Source organism: Emys orbicularis, chromosome 8 (assembly GCF_028017835.1).
Source record: "Emys orbicularis isolate rEmyOrb1 chromosome 8, rEmyOrb1.hap1, whole genome shotgun sequence".
Lineage (NCBI taxonomy): Eukaryota > Metazoa > Chordata > Testudines > Emydidae > Emys > Emys orbicularis.
In genome coordinates this window covers 43,608,172-43,626,268 of record NC_088690.1, presented here as the reverse complement: position 1 = coordinate 43,626,268, position 18,097 = coordinate 43,608,172, and the positions used below count along the sequence as shown (strand labels likewise).

The 18,097-nt window shown below is 42.8% G+C and overlaps 1 protein-coding gene across 1 annotated transcript; it reads left to right on the top strand.

Annotated features, from left to right (window-relative positions):
* The first annotated feature begins 321 nt into the window (after window positions 1-321).
* On the top strand, window positions 322-17,750 carry HENMT1 (HEN methyltransferase 1). Its single transcript, XM_065410142.1, has 6 exons — window positions 322-447; window positions 2,845-2,957; window positions 5,898-6,032; window positions 6,530-6,712; window positions 16,139-16,316; window positions 17,316-17,750. Exons 1-6 carry the CDS (start codon window positions 328-330, stop codon window positions 17,748-17,750), a joined length of 1,164 nt encoding a protein of 387 aa, XP_065266214.1. The 5' UTR covers window positions 322-327.
* The last annotated feature ends 347 nt before the right edge of the window (window positions 17,751-18,097 follow it).

Sequence of the window (18,097 nt, the reverse complement as noted above, 5' to 3'; positions counted from 1 at the left end):
AACCAGACTACAGAGTGGATTGTGCTGACACCTCTTCTCCCCTCCTGCTCCCCCCTTTGGATGGACAAAGACAAACAAGCTGTTGGGAAATGGCTGATTTCTATTATGACTGTGTAAAGGGTATTTTCATTGTCAAATATGGGGAAAGCCTCATTTTGTTCCCATTGACATCAGTAAGAATTTTGTCACTGACTTAATATGAAAACAGGATCACATCTATATTTGCTTAATTATGAAGTGAGTACCACAGAGAACAATAAACGGACAGAATTTGTTGTGAAAATGTTTCAGAAACATAATTTATTTTTAATTTTTAGTGTGGACAGTATGATGGATATGAATCTTCAAAAGGATGATCTCACAGGAACAATTAAGTTCATACCTCCCCTGTACAAACAACGTTACCAATTCATTAAAGATTTAGTGATTAAATACAAACCTAAGAAGGTTGGTATGTTTGTTTTTTCAGAGCTTAAATTTTAAAAGATACAGTAAATGCTGGCACAAGACATCTAGAAACAGGAAATACCAGTGTTGTCTGACTTTCAATGCCAAGAACCAGCACTTCAGGGAGTTTTGTTAAGTCTGAGTTACGTTGGCAAACTATTCTTGGCAGCCATGTTTGGCTTTTTCCAGGCTCATACAACTAGTCAACTGAAGAAAAAACACTTGAACTCAAGTGTTCTTTGGAGCTTAAAAAACACAAATAAAAATATGTTTGCCTCTTGCTGGGCAGCGGGTGGTTTTCTGAACATTTTATTGTTTTCTTTTGAGAGGAAAAAATATTTAAAAAGACTCTTTGAAGGGCTTAGTCCCAGCTCCTTCCCCTAAAGGTTTGTCTTCACTGCAATGTTAGCTTGAACTAACTCAGGTTTTGCCCCTAACCCAACTCCTGTCCACATATAACTCAAGCTAGAGATTTTTAAGTGGTGCTTTAAACTCAAGGTAGCTTGTGGGTGTGGGGTTGAAACTCAAGTGCTGCTGATGCTTGCTAGTAATGCTGTGGGGATGCAGCAGCTCAAGTTACAACAACTCAGAAGCAGTTAATCCAATCACTCTACCTATATGTCTACTCTGCATCTGGAAACATGACTCGCAAAGTGGGTAGAAAGACTTGCACTAGCTTTGCTCGAGCTAGCACACTAAAAAAAATGTGATGGATATTGCAGCACAGGTGGCAGCTTGGAGTAGCCACCTGAGTCCAAGCTCAGCCACGCTTGAGTGGCTAGCCTGAGCTGCCGCCCATGTTGCAACGGCCACACTGCGATTTTCAGCATGCTAGCTTGAGCAATGCTAGCACCTGTCTGTCTACTTGCACTGGGAGGCACACAGCCAGCTGCAGTGTAGATGTACCCTGTGCTGCTAATCAAAATTACACTCTGTGTAACTACATACAGTGTTGCTTAGCAGAGTGGTTGCTCTCATCAAGTTAAGCTAACTGTTGCAATGAAGACAAGCCCTAGACATCTTTCAGTCTCTCTGTTTTGTAGTGCCAGTATAGTGTCAAGCTCATCTCTCACATTCACACAAAAATGCACACTCACACAAAAGAAAGACATTAAGAATCTGGGATAGTGTTAGTATGCAATCATCTGGGCAAAAATAAAAGTGTCCTTTTTTTCCACTGGAAATTTAAGATGCCAAGGCACTTACTGTTTTAAAAAGCTTTGAAGATGAAAAATTAAAAGTGCTAAGCTTTTAAATTTTTTAAATTTTGAAATAAAAAGATGTTGGGGTCTAGGGTTAACCTCAGTGTCCTCCCCAACATTTGGTCTCTGTGAAACAGATTTTAATGTCTCAGGGAATATGTGAGCTTTTGGCAGTCGTATAATGACAATTGTGTTTCTTATGTATTCATATTACCAATAGCTAATTTATTGCTTTATAAAGCACTTTTCTGTTCCACTTTATGAGATCAGGACATTTTGATCTGGTTTTGAACAGGATCAGTTCAGTAGCTCTGTTGCATCTGTATCTATAAAGCTTTGATGCTCCTGTCTTGGCAATGCAAAATTTAAATTTTTTTTTTTTGGGTAAATTAATTTAGTGTAAAACTGGAGTTCTCTGTTTATCAACAGGTCAGATTTAGCCTGAGTAGAAACAGTTTTGGCTTCCCCACATCAGCTGAGCTTCAGTGTGCTTCAATCCTGATCTGCATGGAGTACCAGGGTGTAGAGTGGTTGTTTAGTTTGCATGCTCATCTAGTCCTTGAGATTACAATAGGTCCCCCCCCCCCCAAAAAAAAAAAAAAAAAACCTAAAAAACCCAAACTGGATTGAGACTACCAATTCATTGTTGATAGGGCCCTGCCTAGCTATCTAGAGGGTACTGGGCAGGTTCTTAACTTTATGCATTGTGAGTAGTCCCAATGAAATCAATGGACTACTCATTACATAGAGTTAAGCATGTGCAGTGGTGCTGGAACAATTTTTATAGTGGAGCTGCTGAAGGCGGAAACCATGTATTTGGGTTGGGGGATGGGGGTGCAACAGCACCCCTAGTTCCAGCACCTATGAGCATGTGTAAGTCTTTGCTGGATCAGGATCTAAACTATTGCACAGGAGTGAACCCTTATGCTTGTGTGGAGCCTATTAACTGCATAAAGGCCAACCTGTGTAGAACAGTTTGCAGGACTGGGGCCTAAATGTCCTTTGTAAAGAATCTTTTCAATTCATGTAACTCTTGTAAAACTAAATTATAAAGTTTCATAGAAATGCCATGCATTTAATTCCTATTTCATAAAAATGTTGTTTAATATCAACACAGAACATATTTTTTGAGTCACACAAATAACTTAAGAATACGGGGTATTAAAATGCCATTGTTTTCAAATCTACTTTATAGGTTGCAGACTTGGGATGTGCTGACTGTACATTACTCTGGATGCTGAAATTCTGCCAATGCATTGAGGTGCTAGCTGGGCTAGATATCAGGGAGAATGTGATGAAGGAGAAAATGTAAGATGCTTTTTGCATTATTTTTCTTAATAATTCAGTATTTGGTTCAGCCTAACAGCATGTTGCAGCAGTAGTTGTCAAGAGATTCAGCATAAGGATAAATGTAAAGTTATGAACTATTTGGTATGTAAAGATTGAGTATATTGGGAATTGGTATGGTGGTTTTGTAAAACTACTGGTATGCCATATGCTATTGTTGGCATCAAATCTGTTTATGTTCTTATGTGGCACCCATCACTATGATTAGCTGAGCACTTCCCAAAATTGACATTTGCGTAAGTTATATTTTGCTCTCTTTTCTTTTCAATCAATATGGATTGGACTTTGTTGTTTCTGTTTTTATTGTGGGAAGGTGAGGTCAGAGAAATGGGGTTTGTATTTTGCTGAGAAGGCACAGGGGGGGTTGTGGTTATGTGAGCTCTTCAGGACTGAGTTCCAAATTTATGGACCAGTTGGTGAAAAAGCTGTTTCCTGAACACAAAAGTTGAAGTTGAAAGTACCATTGCTCCAGTGATAGCTGCAGGTTATAGATTGTACCACACACAAGTTTTCTTGGTGGTGGTTATTTACATGGGGTGAAGGAGCTTTGCATTTATTTATTTTATTACTGTATATGTTATTTGATAATGTATAATTTAGAAACAAAATTTAAAAGGAAATTTACAAATGTCTTCAATAACCAATTTATTTTGGTTATTTTGTTTTGAAAGGAGGTTAATATGCATGCATAGTAACTTTTTAATTGGAAATTATAAGGATTGTTTTTTTAGTTTTGGTTTGGTTTTTGTAAGCATCTCAGTTTGCTATGTTTCTGGAACTCTGTTGCCATCAAAGCTGACAATAGCATCTCTTATCTTCAAAGATATCTGGCAACAAAGTAGGATTTTTGCAATCTTGGAGGACTATAGCTGAAGTCCAATTCTTCCTTTACTTTCTTGTCTTATTGTAGATAGTCATGGCAGGTGGCTGTTAATTTGCATTAGGTTTGTTTCTTTTTCCAACGAACAATAAGAGGCACTTCATAGATTCCAAGGACACACCACGTACTTCCATTTTTCAATTATGGGTTCTACCTATGTCCAGGTCAAACTGCCTTTGAAGGGAAGAAATCACAAGCTTTTTTTGCCCCCCCCCCTTTTTTTTTTTCCTGCCATATCAATTCACAAGAAATATGATAGGTTAACACAGAAAGAAGCAAAGAACTTCAAAGACAGTATATTAGTTGGAAACAAAGCAAAAGGCAGCTAAGAATGCTGCTTTCTTGTCCGCTTCCTTCCCCCATACTTGAATAGGTTTGGTGTGAACTTAGAACTGTACTCTCCTGATTGGTTGTGCAGTCTTCTCTTCAAGGTTGAGATTTGGCCCAGGTCCTCTTCTACAATACACATGGTGAAAGACTCTTTAAGGTCAGGTCCTATAAAAGGGTTCAGATTTTTTTTTTTAATTCTGTGTCAGTTCTCACTTGAGGCTTCATCACAGTCAAGGTTTCAGGCTCCACATTTAACTTAAATGTTATTTTTTCTGTATAGTTGTGAAGCTGAGCGTTCATCTACCATTTTTTCCTGTATCGGTCAACTACTGCAGCAACCATTTGTCAAACCCCCGTTGTCCTGTGCAGTCCACATAGGACATTGTGGTTATGTTTTAGTCTTTTTAATATCTCCAGGCTGCAGTGATTGGGTAATAAGGAAAAATGTATGAAGAATCTTCATAATTTCAAAAGAAAAACAAAGTAAAAATAAGTTTTGGGTTTAAAATCATCAAGGCGAAACATCTAAGCTGATTTTTTTTCCAGTCAGGAACTTATTGTTGGTCCCATAGATTTTAAACATTATCATAATTTAAAGATGGAGCCTCAGCTTGTGCACTTATTTATAGATTTCAATTAACTTCAATCTTTACATAGTAGGTTTTTCTTTTGTTTGCTTCCTTTAAGTCTTGGATGTCTATTGACACACTCAGAAGATTATTGATTTATTGATATTTTTCTATATAAGGGACTGCAGTGATTCCATCTTAAGCAACTATCCAGGAGACCCTCAAAAATCATCTCCTAGTAAAAATGGTCTTTAATTAAAGACAGAATTGTACTGGAAACTGTTTTGTCTGTTAAGAGGTACTTATCCTTGGTAAAAAGTTAACTTTAATGTTTTTTAGGAAGATTGAGTCATATTAATTGTTCAGCACCAAACAATTACAAATGCGTACTTATCCTTTTGTCTTGCATGTTCCTGTACCTGTTTGTTGCAGAACATGCTCAACTCCCATTGAAATCAACAGGAGTTAAGCGTATACAGCTTCTTACAGGAGGCCCTTATTAAGGACAGACTCAGGACAAGAATCTTGTCTCAACCAGATCCTTCTTGTATTGTGTTACAAATTGAGTGAGGTTCCAATTTACTCAGTACTTAAAGAAACCTCAGATTAGTCACTTTAATTGATTTTATTAAATAATTTGTTAGAGCATAACAGAAAGGTACATTGTCAAGTCTGTGAGAACTGCTCCTTGCAGCCTAATGATTAGCTTGACCTATTTGTCTGGTTCTAATTTTGCTTACAACATGGCATATTTTATACAGGAATTGTTTACAGTTTCATTTTTTTAATTTCCTCTTTTTCGCAGACAGACTTTTTTTTTAGCATATTTACAAACTTTCCAATAAATCTCCAACTGCATGATCAAACATCTGTTATTTACTTACTGTATTTTGCTAACCTAAATATCTGGTATATGTTGGGGTTAGTGAAGAATATTGCTAACAATATTTATTCTTATTTAACAATTCCTGAGCTAATAATTTCTAGCAAGCTGGCATTTCCCTCCTCTTAGCACAACTACATAGCATATGGGTACACTTGCTCACATAGCCAAGCTAATAGCCTTTATAAGGATATAGAGTTTTTAGGTCAACAGCTGTTTAATTTTGAATGTTTTCCTAGGCATAGGTTGTCTCCCCTTCCTGCTGATTATCTGCAACCAAGTGAAAGATCTCTAACTGTGACCCTGCATCATGGCTCAGTTGCTCATAAAGATCCTTGCATGCTTGGTTTTGACTTGGTATCGTGCATTGAATTGTGAGTATTAAGCTTATGTACTCAAATTTTTCTTATCCAACACATTGTAAATATAAATATTCATAGAGCAGAATTCCATGTTTCATTCTGTTCTTCCTTTGCATTGTACTTTGTAATGTGGCAAGACTCATTGAGGTCAGGAGGGTTGAAATTAGAGTTTAAAGCCTTTACTCTCAGCAAACTTGTTCAATCCTGTACATTTAATACTTTCATAATTCAAATGGAAGATTAGCAAGATGTGGCTGACTTTTCTAATGTGTGAAGTTAATCATATTAGGAACCTGGGGCAGTGTGTGTCGATAGAAGGGTGAAAAAAAGTATGAAAGAGGGAAAGATTATGAAAAATAGTAAAGAATCCCCTTCGACAACTTATATTTATTCACTTTGCAGCACATGACTAAAATATTAGGACATACATAGTCTAGTTGAATTGATTGTAGAGAAAGTCAAAAGACCCTGTGAGACTTTAAGGACCTATGTAATCCTATCCTTTTCAGAATAGAGCACCTGGAAGCAGCAGAACTGGAAAAGTTTCCAGAAGTGGTATTTGGTTTTATGGCTCCAGCCATGGTTGTAATCAGCACTCCAAACTCAGAATTTAACCCTTTGCTCCCAGGAGTGACACTGTTCAGACATTCAGACCATAAATTTGAATGGGACCGAGCACAATTTCAAAGTTGGTGAGTTTGCTAGTTACTGTACATTACATTATTTGTACTCAAAACAGTAAAAAGCAATGGTAGAGATTTATTTTTTAAATACAGTTTGTGTGAGGGTGGTTGGTGTGTTGAAAAGTGAGTGTCTTGGGCCCAACTAGGGATAATATGTTAATGAAATCCTTGCATACTGTTACATTAAACAGATAAGTGTGGGCTGGGGTTTTGTGTCAAGTTGCCACTGGCTTACTCTCATTGTAACAACAGTTGTAAAAATCTTAAACTTTTGGGTAAATATACCGAAAAAGAAGGAAACAGCTAAAACATTTGAAATGTGAAGTTTTAAGTAAGATTTTCATTTTAACAATATCCAATTTTCCCTTTAGCTGTAGAGAGTTTTTTGTGGGTAAAATACCCTGTTTTGACAATCTTGGATGGTAGTAAATATGGTAATAACTGTCCTTTTTGGGAAAAGAGAAGAATTTAGTTGTTCAGATTAGGAGCTGTTGTTGTTTAAAGTCCAGTCCTGTTTCCTTGAAGACAAAACAAGACAAACACACACAAATGGGAACAGAAAAGAATACCAAATATAGAAAATGCAGCTTCTGTCTCTGGTGCTGACTCTCACTTGCAGCGTCACTACTGGAGAAACACAGGTGCATAACACATGCTCTTATCAGCCAGTCCAAGGCCTGGCAAAATGGTACCAGCTTTGGGATGTTCGTGGGATTGCTTTTAGCTGCCTCACTAGTTGTGAGCTCACAGCTGTGTTGCAAAAGATGCAGGCTAAACCAGACTCTTATTAAACAGAAGGCAAAAAAGAGAGATAGAAAAGAGGAAGAAATAAGTTGCAAGAAGGAAAAGAACTCACAAGGGAAAGGGTGTGAGCAGGAACCCAACTCTTACATTCCAGGTAGTATTCAGGATTTCTGGTGGTGGCAGCAGTTCTCTCTCTCTGGCCTTTTCTGGTCAGGATGTTTAAGAACATAAGAATGGCCATACTGGCTCAGACCAAAGGTCCATCTAGCCCAGTATCCTGTTTGCCAACAGTGGCCAATGCCAGGTGCCCCAGAGGGAATGAACAGAACAAGTAATCATCAAGTGATTCATTTCCTGTCGCTCATTCCCAGCTTCTGGCAAACAGAGGCAAACACCATCCCTGCCCATCCTGGCTAATAGTCATTGATGGACCTATCCTCCATGAATTGATCTAATTCTTTTTTGAACCCTGTTATAGTCTTGGCCTTCACAACATCCTCCGGCAAGGAGTTCCACAGGTTCACTGTGTGTTGTGTGAAGAAATACTTCCTCGTTTGTTTTAAATTGTTGCCTATTAATTTCATTTGGTGACCCCTAATTCTTGTGTTATGAGAAGGAGTAAATAACACTTCCGTATTTACTTTCTCCACACCAGTCATGATTTTATAGACCTCAATCTTATCCTCCCTCCCCCCTTATTTCTCACAATCCAGACTATGAAGGCCCAATATGTCATAGTGGGTCCCGGGAGACGGTGTGGGTGGCAGCCAGGATGGTAAAGCTCGTTCCTTCTAGTCCATTCAGGCCCATAATACTACCATTCAGTGACACTCAGATAAACTACATACAAAAAGGTGTGCCAACCTCATCCCATTAACATTAATCAATCAAAACACATTTCACTGTAAACATTTCCTCTCATTTCTAGAAATTTGCACCTCATTATCTCAACCTGTGACCTACTAGGAGCCTCCAAGACTACTCCTGAGGGAATTCTGTGCCAAAAAATTCTATGCACAATATTTTAAAATTCTACATATTTTATTTGTCAATAAATAAATGTGGAGGCTCCAGAATGGCAGTGGGGAGCACTGGCCATTGTTTGCAAGGAGGTGGGAGATCACCCTGCAACCTCTGCCCCCCAATACATGGATTTGGCGGTGAGGCTGCACCAGACCCTGACACAGTGCAAGGGCCAGGCCTGCCCCAGGATCACCCTGGGGCCCTGCCCTTCCACGCCAGGTACACCAGGATAGCTAGCGAGAGGGACAGAGTCTCGCAAGCATGCCCAGCCCTGGTCCCCAATCCAGGTGTGAGGCAGGCAGGCAGGCAGGCTCATCCCGGCAGGATCCAGGTGGGGATCCTGGTGTGGAGTGAGAGGGTTCTCTGTGGGGCAGTTGGGTGTGAGCGGTTCAGTGTGGGGATCCGGGTGCAGAAGGGGATCTTCTTGTTGCTTGTTGGGGGGGGTCCAGGTGCAGGGGGAATGGGACTCTGCAGGGGGTACAGGTGCAGGTAGTTGGGGCTAAGTAGGGGGGGTGTCTGGGTTTGGGGGGCTCAAGAGGGGGGGTCTGGGTGCTGGGGGAGTGGGGCTTGGAGAGGTGAGGGTCCTGGTCATTGGAGCTCATTGTGGGAGTCCAGGTCATTGGGGCTCAGTGTGGGGGTCCAGCTGCAGTGGGAGTGGGGCTCATCGGGATGGGGTTTGAGTTCGGAGGGCTCAGAAAGGTGTGGTCTAGGTGCAGGGGTGCGGGTGGATGCAGGGAGGAGGGGCTCGGCACGTATACAGATGCAGGAGGGTGGAGCTTGGTGGGGTGGGGTTCAGGTGCGGGGGGAGTGAGACTCGGTGGGGGGTTGGGTATGGGGGGGGTCCAGATGCATGGGGTTGGGTGGATGGGGGAGCAACTGCCAGCATACAGTGACTCCTTACCCCGCGGTTGAGGAGCGATGGGTACAGGAAGTGGGTGTGTGTGTGTAGCTTCCTGCAGCTGGGGGAGGTTTCTGGGGATGGGTCTGACCCGTCCCCTCCTTGCAGGGGAAGAGGAAGTCCTCTTCTCCTCAGCCCAGCTGGGACTAGCAGCTGAGCCCGTAGGAGCCATTAGCCAGGGTGTCCCCAGCTCCCCTCCCCCCCCTGCTGATACCTCTCAACTGGGTGCCTGAAACAATGCACCCATGGTGCTGGGGAGGGCCTCTTATCACAGTTCTTTTAACCTAACCAATTCAGTTTGAACCAGTCGATTTGTCTTTACCTTTTGCTGACAATTTTAGGTAACAGTTTGAATTGGACTTCTGTTATCTTGGACAACTTAAGGTAAAGGACTTTGCACAGCAATGTGAAAAAATACTTAAATAAAAATAAAACCATCTCCCAGGTTAGTATATTGTTAAGGTTCTAATTTAAATTGGGAGATTCTCATGTCTGTCTTGGAAACATTTTTCCATAACTACTTTTATTTATTTTTAGTAACTGCTGTATGAACTGCTATTCTGGCTTTGAATTTTCTGAGGCTTGTGGTCTGCAATTCATCCTTCTGTTAACTATACATCTGTGATGGTTCTTGTTTGAGTGATGGTCCCTATTGTATTCCTCTCAGGGTTATGTGCATGTGCTATGTGCCTAGAGCCAGAGCTTTTTCAAAGGACTAATGTCTGTTGGTCCGTGCATGCGCCTTTGCACGGCCTTGTGGTTTCGCCCAAGGCGACCGTGTCTTCAGTTCCTTCTCACCACTGCATGGTCTGAGTTGGAACTTCTGCTGGTCTCTTGTCTTTGGTGATGCATTTTCCAAACTTTTCAGGAAAAAAATGTTTTGATTTTTGTACATAGTCAGGAGTCTTACAGTTTTCATAGTAGTTTTCTTGTTTCTAGAGTTTTTGTAGGTTTAAGGGCTGGGAACACTGCTTTGGCAGTTTCCTGCCAAACAATTCCTAAACCATCCCTCTGTGCTCCCCCAGTGTCCAGTTTTGGATACTGTATATAGTCAAGGGTTGTTGTTTTTTGCTGTTTTTGTAGTACTGTAATTTTCTTCTTTTCTGAAAGTTCTGGTATGCTTAAAGACTTTGGGTGCCGCTTTTGCAGTTTCCCACCAAATTATCTTCATCCCACCATCCAGGTTGAGATACTGGATTATGCTGAAAAGGCTGGGATTCAAAGTCTGTAGTTCCTGCCCTCATCGGTTTTCCCTCAGTGATGAGCATCAATGTTGTCTGTACTGTTTGGGGGTAACCCACACTACATCCAGGTACAGTGTCTGCCTCTCCTTCCCTGCTCGTACTTGGGAAAGCAGTCTTCCGTCTTAAGAAGCACCTCATGGAAGTCGCCATGGGGCCACAGATCCCCCCCATACACCTGCCTGAACAGTCCAAGAGTGTGCCTCCTATTGTGGAGCCTGAGACTGGCTCTGCTGGTACAAGTGCTATGGACCCCGCACCAAGGCCTAGCCATGGGTCACGGAAACATGTGCATAAGCATGGCAGGAAGTCCTCCCCTTGAACAGTACTGAATGCACTTGGTACCAATGCATGCAAAATGTCTAGTACAGTAACTCCTCACTTAAAGTCGTCCCGGTTAACATTGTTTTGTTGTTAAGCTGCTGATCAATTAGGGAACATGCTCGTTTAAAGTTGTGCAATGCTCCCTGTAGCGGGGTGGTCACCCGCTCCTGTCCTGAAGGGCAGGACTTGGTGCCCATTCACAAGACGTCACCCTTGTTGACTGGTTGGACCGAATCAACTACATCTTCCCTCCCCTACCAGTCTTGCCACATGTCCTTCACAAACTCTGACAGGAGAGGGTGATGGTCATCCTGATCGCTCCATTCTGGCCTTGCCAGTTCTGGTTTCCTCTTCTTCTCCATATGTTGAAGCATCCTCCCCTCCCACTACCGACTTTTCTGGTACTGCTCACACAACATAACGGCAGACTGTGTCACCCCGATCCACGGATGCTTCACCTGACAGCTTGGTTTTTGGATGAACACCTCTGCTAGCACAGGAGTGTTCGTCAGCAGTATGAGATGTCCTCTCAAATAGCAGGAAGGACTCCACAAGACAATCCTATCAAGCCAAATGGGCACGTTTCACTTCTTGGGCCCAACAGAGAGGTCTTGTTCCTGAGGCTGTGGACATCCCAATGCTCATAGATTATTTTCTCCATCTGAAAACCTCAGGGTCGTGCTCAGCTCCATCAGGGTGCACGCAGCAGCTATTACCACTTTCCACCCTCTGGTAGAGGGACATTCGGGTTTTTACCCATCCTCTGACGGATTCTGGAAGGGCCTTGTATGTAAATACCCGCCCATTCAGTCTATAACTCCCCAGTGGGAACTCAACCTAGTTCTTATGTCATTAGTGAACTCCCCCTTTGAACCTCTGGCTTCCTAATCTCTTTTCGTCCTTTCTATGAATATCGCCTTCCTGGTTGCTATTACCTCTGGTGAACTGGGAGCCATGGTGGCAACTCCCCCCTTTCATCACGTTCAATAAGGACAAAGTTTCACTGCACCTGCATCCCAAATTTCTACCAAAACTGGTTTCCCGCTAAACCAACCATACATCTACCCACTTTTTTTCCTAAACCACATACCTCAAATGATGAACAGCAACTTCACTCTCTTGATGTACATAGGACCCTGGCCTTTTACCTACAAAGGAAGAAGCCATCCCGGAAATCTCCCAGACTGTCATCATAGCAGAGAAAATTAAAGGGCAGGCCATCTCCACCCAGAGAATCTTGAAGTAGGTCTCAGGGTGCATTATGCTCTGCTATCAATTATCGGGATGGTCCCCACCAGGTGGGATGCAGGCCCATTCCATGAGAGCACAAGTATCAACTACCATTGTGTGCCACGACTGCCCCTTGAAGACATATAGAAGGCAGCCACATGGAGTTTAGAATACAAGAGGGACCATCACTTGAAGAAGAAGGGGATGTTACTTACCTGTAACTGGAAGTTCTTTGAGATGTGTGGTCCCTATCTGTATTCCAATCCCACCTTCTTTCCCCTTTGCTGCAGATCTGGTAGATCTGTGGTGGAGAAGGAACTGAAGATGTGGTCGGTCTGCCCCACCCTTTATCGCCTCGGGCGAAACCACGAGGAGGTGCAAGGGTGCATGCACGGACTGACGGATGTTGCTACTTAGAAAAAGCTCCGGCTCTGGGTGCCTGGTACATGCACATAACCCTCAGTGAACTACAGATAGGGACCACACATCTCAAAGAACTTCCAGTTACAGGTAAGTAACTTTCCCTTCTCGGGATACCCAGGACTGTGAGTCACCTTGTTACCCTGACCTCCAGTGAGGAGGAGGCTTGCTTATGTTTAACTGGATGTCATCTGCTTGACAGTACCAGCCTGTTAGTCACACATGCTCTCTCTTCTGGGGTATGCCAGCCTTACTTTGCCTTACAGATTAATAATAGGTGTGACTCAGTCTCGGAGTCCCTTTGAAGCATTCCCCTGTAGTACCAGCCCCTAATCCACTGAACACTCACAGAAATACCAGGTCTGCTGTCACCAAGGAAACAGTACACACAGCAACTTGTAGGATTCAACTCAGGTTCAGCACCTAGCTTAATATCACAGCACTCTGATATATTTATAGTGAAATCAAGGATAAGTTTATGACCCAAGATTCAAGAAATAGTAAGGATATTGGAAGCAAAAAAAAAAAGCATGCTTTCTAGAGACTAAACTTAATTGAACAGGCTAATCTCCTGTCACCCAAAATGTTCTCTGAAGCATTTGAGTCAAGGATGGTTAAGATCCTATTTTCATGAACCTAAACACACTGCCTGTTTACTTCCTCAGTGCAGGAGGGTGAGGTGTCTTCTCTGTTCCCCAAATATAGTCCAGCAAACCTTTGAAGTGTGACTCAAGACAAGGTTCTCTTCCCCCATTGTGTGCTCTTGTGGTTCACTTCATATCTTTCTGTTGATTTTGTATGTAAATGTGCCTCCACTGTGTTAGCTTACAATGCTTAATTTACATGCCAACAGAGACAGAGGAATAAACATCTTTTCTGTCAGGAAAACTCTTTGCCTCTGCTGTGATACAGATGCTAAGAACATATTTTCAGTATACACCTATAACTCCTTACATAATATTTGTACCTACATTTCACAACAATATTAACGACCTGTGTGACCCTGGCTTTCATTTAAGGCATCAGATGACCTTCTTTGGTAAACCAGAATGTACATACTAGAATTAGGATATTCCTGTAAGTCCCTTGCCAGTTGGCATTGAGGAGTTCTTATGTCACAACATCTGTCTGTGTTTTTGGTGTAATAAATATAGGAAAATATTTAAATTTTGTGTTATGAATTGTGTGAGTCTTGCATTCCTGATCTTCTGTGGCAGAAAATTCTACAGCTGGGTGCTTTGTCTCCAGTGAGCTTCTTCTTAGGTCCGCCAGCTTTATCATACCCATTGGCCACCGTATCCTTGGAATAGTGCAGAGAAAGAGAGGTGGCCCTTTTAGATCTCTTTCTCACCTTAATATGATTCCTATGCACAGTGTTATGGACCTGAGATGCCTCCGTTCTCCTCATCTATATAAGATTCCAAGACTGTCACTCTGAAGCCGTATTATGTCTGTAGAGTCAGTGAGAAGTGATGGGAACTGCTACAAGCATGCTTGCAGCTGTTTTCTTTGCATCACACTGACTCAACATTCTAGGCTTCTCTTTTTGTTCAGAATATCATCAGGTTGGTTTTGCAGCCTGCTACTGTCCAGTTTTTAAGTTCTTAGCCATTTTGACTTTACAAATTAAATCTATTAGACAGCAAGGCATGTATCTATGCCATGCCAAGAGTCCCTAGAAGACCATTGTGATACCAGAGGTAACTAAACCAATCACCCCCCCCCCCATACAGCTATATTGCATGTAGCAGTTTAATTGGTTGTATAAGGGAGACTGCACAGATGAGGGAGACATGACCCAACTGCCAGTTTTTCAAATCCACCCACACAGCAACACAACCAGCACACACAATAACCTTAAGCACACGCAGCTCCTCACTGCAGCATATATCCCTCATTCTCTACATGTACAAATCAACACAAATCTCCCAGCACATCTCCCCCAGACACAAATCAATGCAACCATCTACACAAAAACACAGCCAGCATACACAGTAGCCCCAAACACACACAGTCCCTCACCACAGCACACACCCTTTATTTACCACCTACACAAATAAATACAAATCTCGCAATACAACACAACCACCCACACAACAACACAACCAGCACACTCTAACCCCAAACATCACTCTGAAGCCTAGAATATTGAGTAAGTGTGATGCAAAGGAAGCAGCTGCAAGCATGACTCTAAAGATTCTTTTGTTTAGAATATCACCAGATTCAATAATCACTGGGATTCATGGTCTGGTACCATCCAAATTTTAAGTTCTCAGCCATTATGAATTCATAAATTACACCTCTACAACAGTGTGGGCTTTCAGATACTAGTATAGCTATAGTGGGCCTGCAGACTTCGAGATTCAAGCATATATTTCTATCATTTAGCCAGTATTGTCTTTTTTAAATGCACTCTTCTCAAAAGATAATAGTGTGATTAAATTCTGAAAACTTGACAAAGTACAAAAAGCTGATGTTTTCCATAAGCTGTTGTATTTTTATTCATTCTGTCTGCTTTATTGAGAGAGAGAGAGAGAGAGCATAATAATGAATATGTATATTTTCCAGCAGGTGCTTGCGAAATATTAAAGGAATTCTGGTTTATTTAAAAATGCAGAGATAACAATTTAATCCAGTGGTGGGCAAACTTTTTGGCTCGAGGGCCACATCTGGGTGGGACATTGCATGCAGGGCTATGAATCTAGGGCAGGGGGTTAGGGTGCAGGAGGGGTGTGGGGTGTACGAGGGGGCTCAGGGCAGGGGGTTGGGGTGTAGGGAGGGGTTCGGAGTGCAGGAGGGGGCTTGGGGCAGGGGGTTGGGGTGCAGGAGGGGTGCGGAGTGTGGCGGGGGCTCAGGGCAGGGAGTTGAGGTGCAGGAGGGGTGCGGCAGGGGGCTCAGGGCAGGGGGTTGGGGTGCGGGGTGCAGGGTGCGGGCTCTGGCCCAGCACCAATTACCTTGAGCAGCTCCAGGTGGCAGCGGTGCGCAGTGGGGCTCAAGCAGGCTGCCTGCCTGCCCTGCCCCCATGCTGCTCCCGGAAGCAGCAGGCACCACGTTCTGTGGCCCCTGGGGGAGAGGGCTCCGCGCGCTGCCCTCGCCTGCAGGCACCGCCTCCTGCAGCACCCATTGGCCGCGGTTCCCATTCTCCCCGCCCCCAGGGGCCTCAGGGACATGGTGCCAGCCACTTCCAGGAGCAGCGCGGGGCCAGGGCAGGCAGGGAGCCTGCTTAGCCCCGCGGCGCCACGGGGGTGGCAATCCCGCAGGCTGGATCCAAAGCCCTGACAGGCCGGATCAGGCCCACGGGCCATAGTTTGCCTACCCCTGATTTTAATCTTATTTCACAGTACTACAGACTAAGGCTCTCATCCTGAAAATGCTTATTTATGTGCCTAAATTCGAGCACATGAGTAGTCCCATTGAAATAAATATTCTTGAAGTTAAACAAGTGCATAAGAGCTAGCAGGATCGGGGTTTTATTTTTTGCACTGGTGTTCATATTTCTTCATCACATTAAAAACATGACCATTCAATATAATAAGATTACATTATTTTTCTTAGGGCAGTAGCTGCAGCTACTAGCTATGATTATACAGTGGAATTTACTGGACTTGGGACCCCACCACCTGGAACTGAGGATGTTGGGTTTTGTACCCAAATAGGTGTGTTTGTGAGAAAATATCCAAAGAATGGTGAAACTGTTAACTCTGAGAAACACACGGAACATGCTTACAAAACTGTAAGTATCTCCTGCTCTCCCTCTACATATCCATTTAGTTTACTTTGTATAGGGATCAATAAATAACAACAAAGGGACAATTTTGTGAGACAGAATCATAAGGGTTATGTGTATACCAGAGTCGACTATTGCTACATGCTACAGTGGCTCAGCTGCAGTGCTTCAGTGTAGATACTGCCTATGCCGACAGGAGGGGTTCACAGCCCTGAGACATAGCTATGCTGATGTAAATTCCCAGTGTAGACCAGCTCATACTCAAGAGCATTGAGAAAAAGAATAAGCCTGTGATTATGTTTTTAAAAATACCAAACATTCAGACTGAGTTATGACTTCTTGCCTGTGGCAGGGAGATCCATGCCCAGAATCTGGTCAGCTGCCATGGTCCCGGCAGGGAGTCGGACCCTGGGAACCAGTAGGACTCTCAGCAGGTAGTGGGAAGCCCGGGCAGCAGTCCAAGCCGGGAGCCTAGGTGGCAGCCCACCTTGGAGCAGAGACTGGGTAGCACCCTGGCTCGGGAGCCGGCTTTCTTGTCAATTTCACGACTCCAGCAGAGCCATGAAATTGACAATTATGACAGCCAACAGCCAATGTAAGGAATGCAGTGGCTACACAGACACTGCATCACCCTCATTACAATGATATAAGCCCTACGCCTCTTGTTGAGGTTATTTTAGTATGTCGGCATAGCAGGTGAGTTACATTGGCGGGAGGAGCATTTCAGTGTGTACACTGCCGCTGTTTTGTTGCCAAAAGCTGACTTTTGTGTAGTGTAGACAAGGCCCAAGTCTGTTACTGTCTGCCTTCTGTTTGTCTCTCTCACACACTCTTATCCAAAACAGTACTCAGCAATGCCTCCCACCCGTATAGTTCAAATTATTGAGTGGCCTTGGATATGCCTTTGTTTTGGGCGGTGACGTTTGTGTGCTTTGTTTTGGAGACTTCTGTTGTTTCTGGGTCTGTCATAATGTTAAATATTTTGGGTTTTTGCACATTGTAAAGGTTTTCAAGGCAGTGTACCCAAGTCTTAAAGATGAAAAGTACCTGCAGAATGCAGTGGTCAGTGAAGTTCTTTTCAGAGCAGACATCATTAAAAGACGACTACTGGGCAATTTCAAGTCTGAGTGGAAGGAGCATAGTGATGGCCTTGAGACAAAATTCAAATTCCAGCCATTTAAATATTTCATGAGGTGTTCAAAGAACCTTTCTCTAGCTGAAACTGAAAAACTTGCTGCTGATAGAAGCATGGAGCCATTCATTGATGGAAACACAGTTTATATACCTCTGGCAAAAATCTTTTCTATTCCCAAAGTGAATCAACTTTGTGGCACCTTTGAGAAGTTAAGCAAGCTTATTGCTGGCAAAGTAGCACTGAGCAATGATGGTTCTGCTGTGATAGTCACTATCGAATATGAAAATGAAGAACAAGAGAATTAGAAAACACTTCAAACTGTGGTGACAAAGAAAACCTTGTTAGTAGATTCATGCCGATGTTATTTCTATATAGTGACTAGAGTTACCGCACTCACTTATAATATTTTTTTAGTTTTAAATATTTCCAGCAGGACCTAGAATTTTTGCTTGTTAAAGGCAGCACCTTTAAGGATTATAGGGCAGATTTTCAAAGGCACAAAAGGGAGCAGTTAGGGATCCAACTGCCATTGAAGGGCAATAGTTTATTTAGCCATGTTTTGTTTGCTTTCCCCTTATTTATCTCTCAAGTATCATAATTACACTCTTTTAGGTATGTTGGGAGTATATATACAGATTTCACTAGCTGTAAC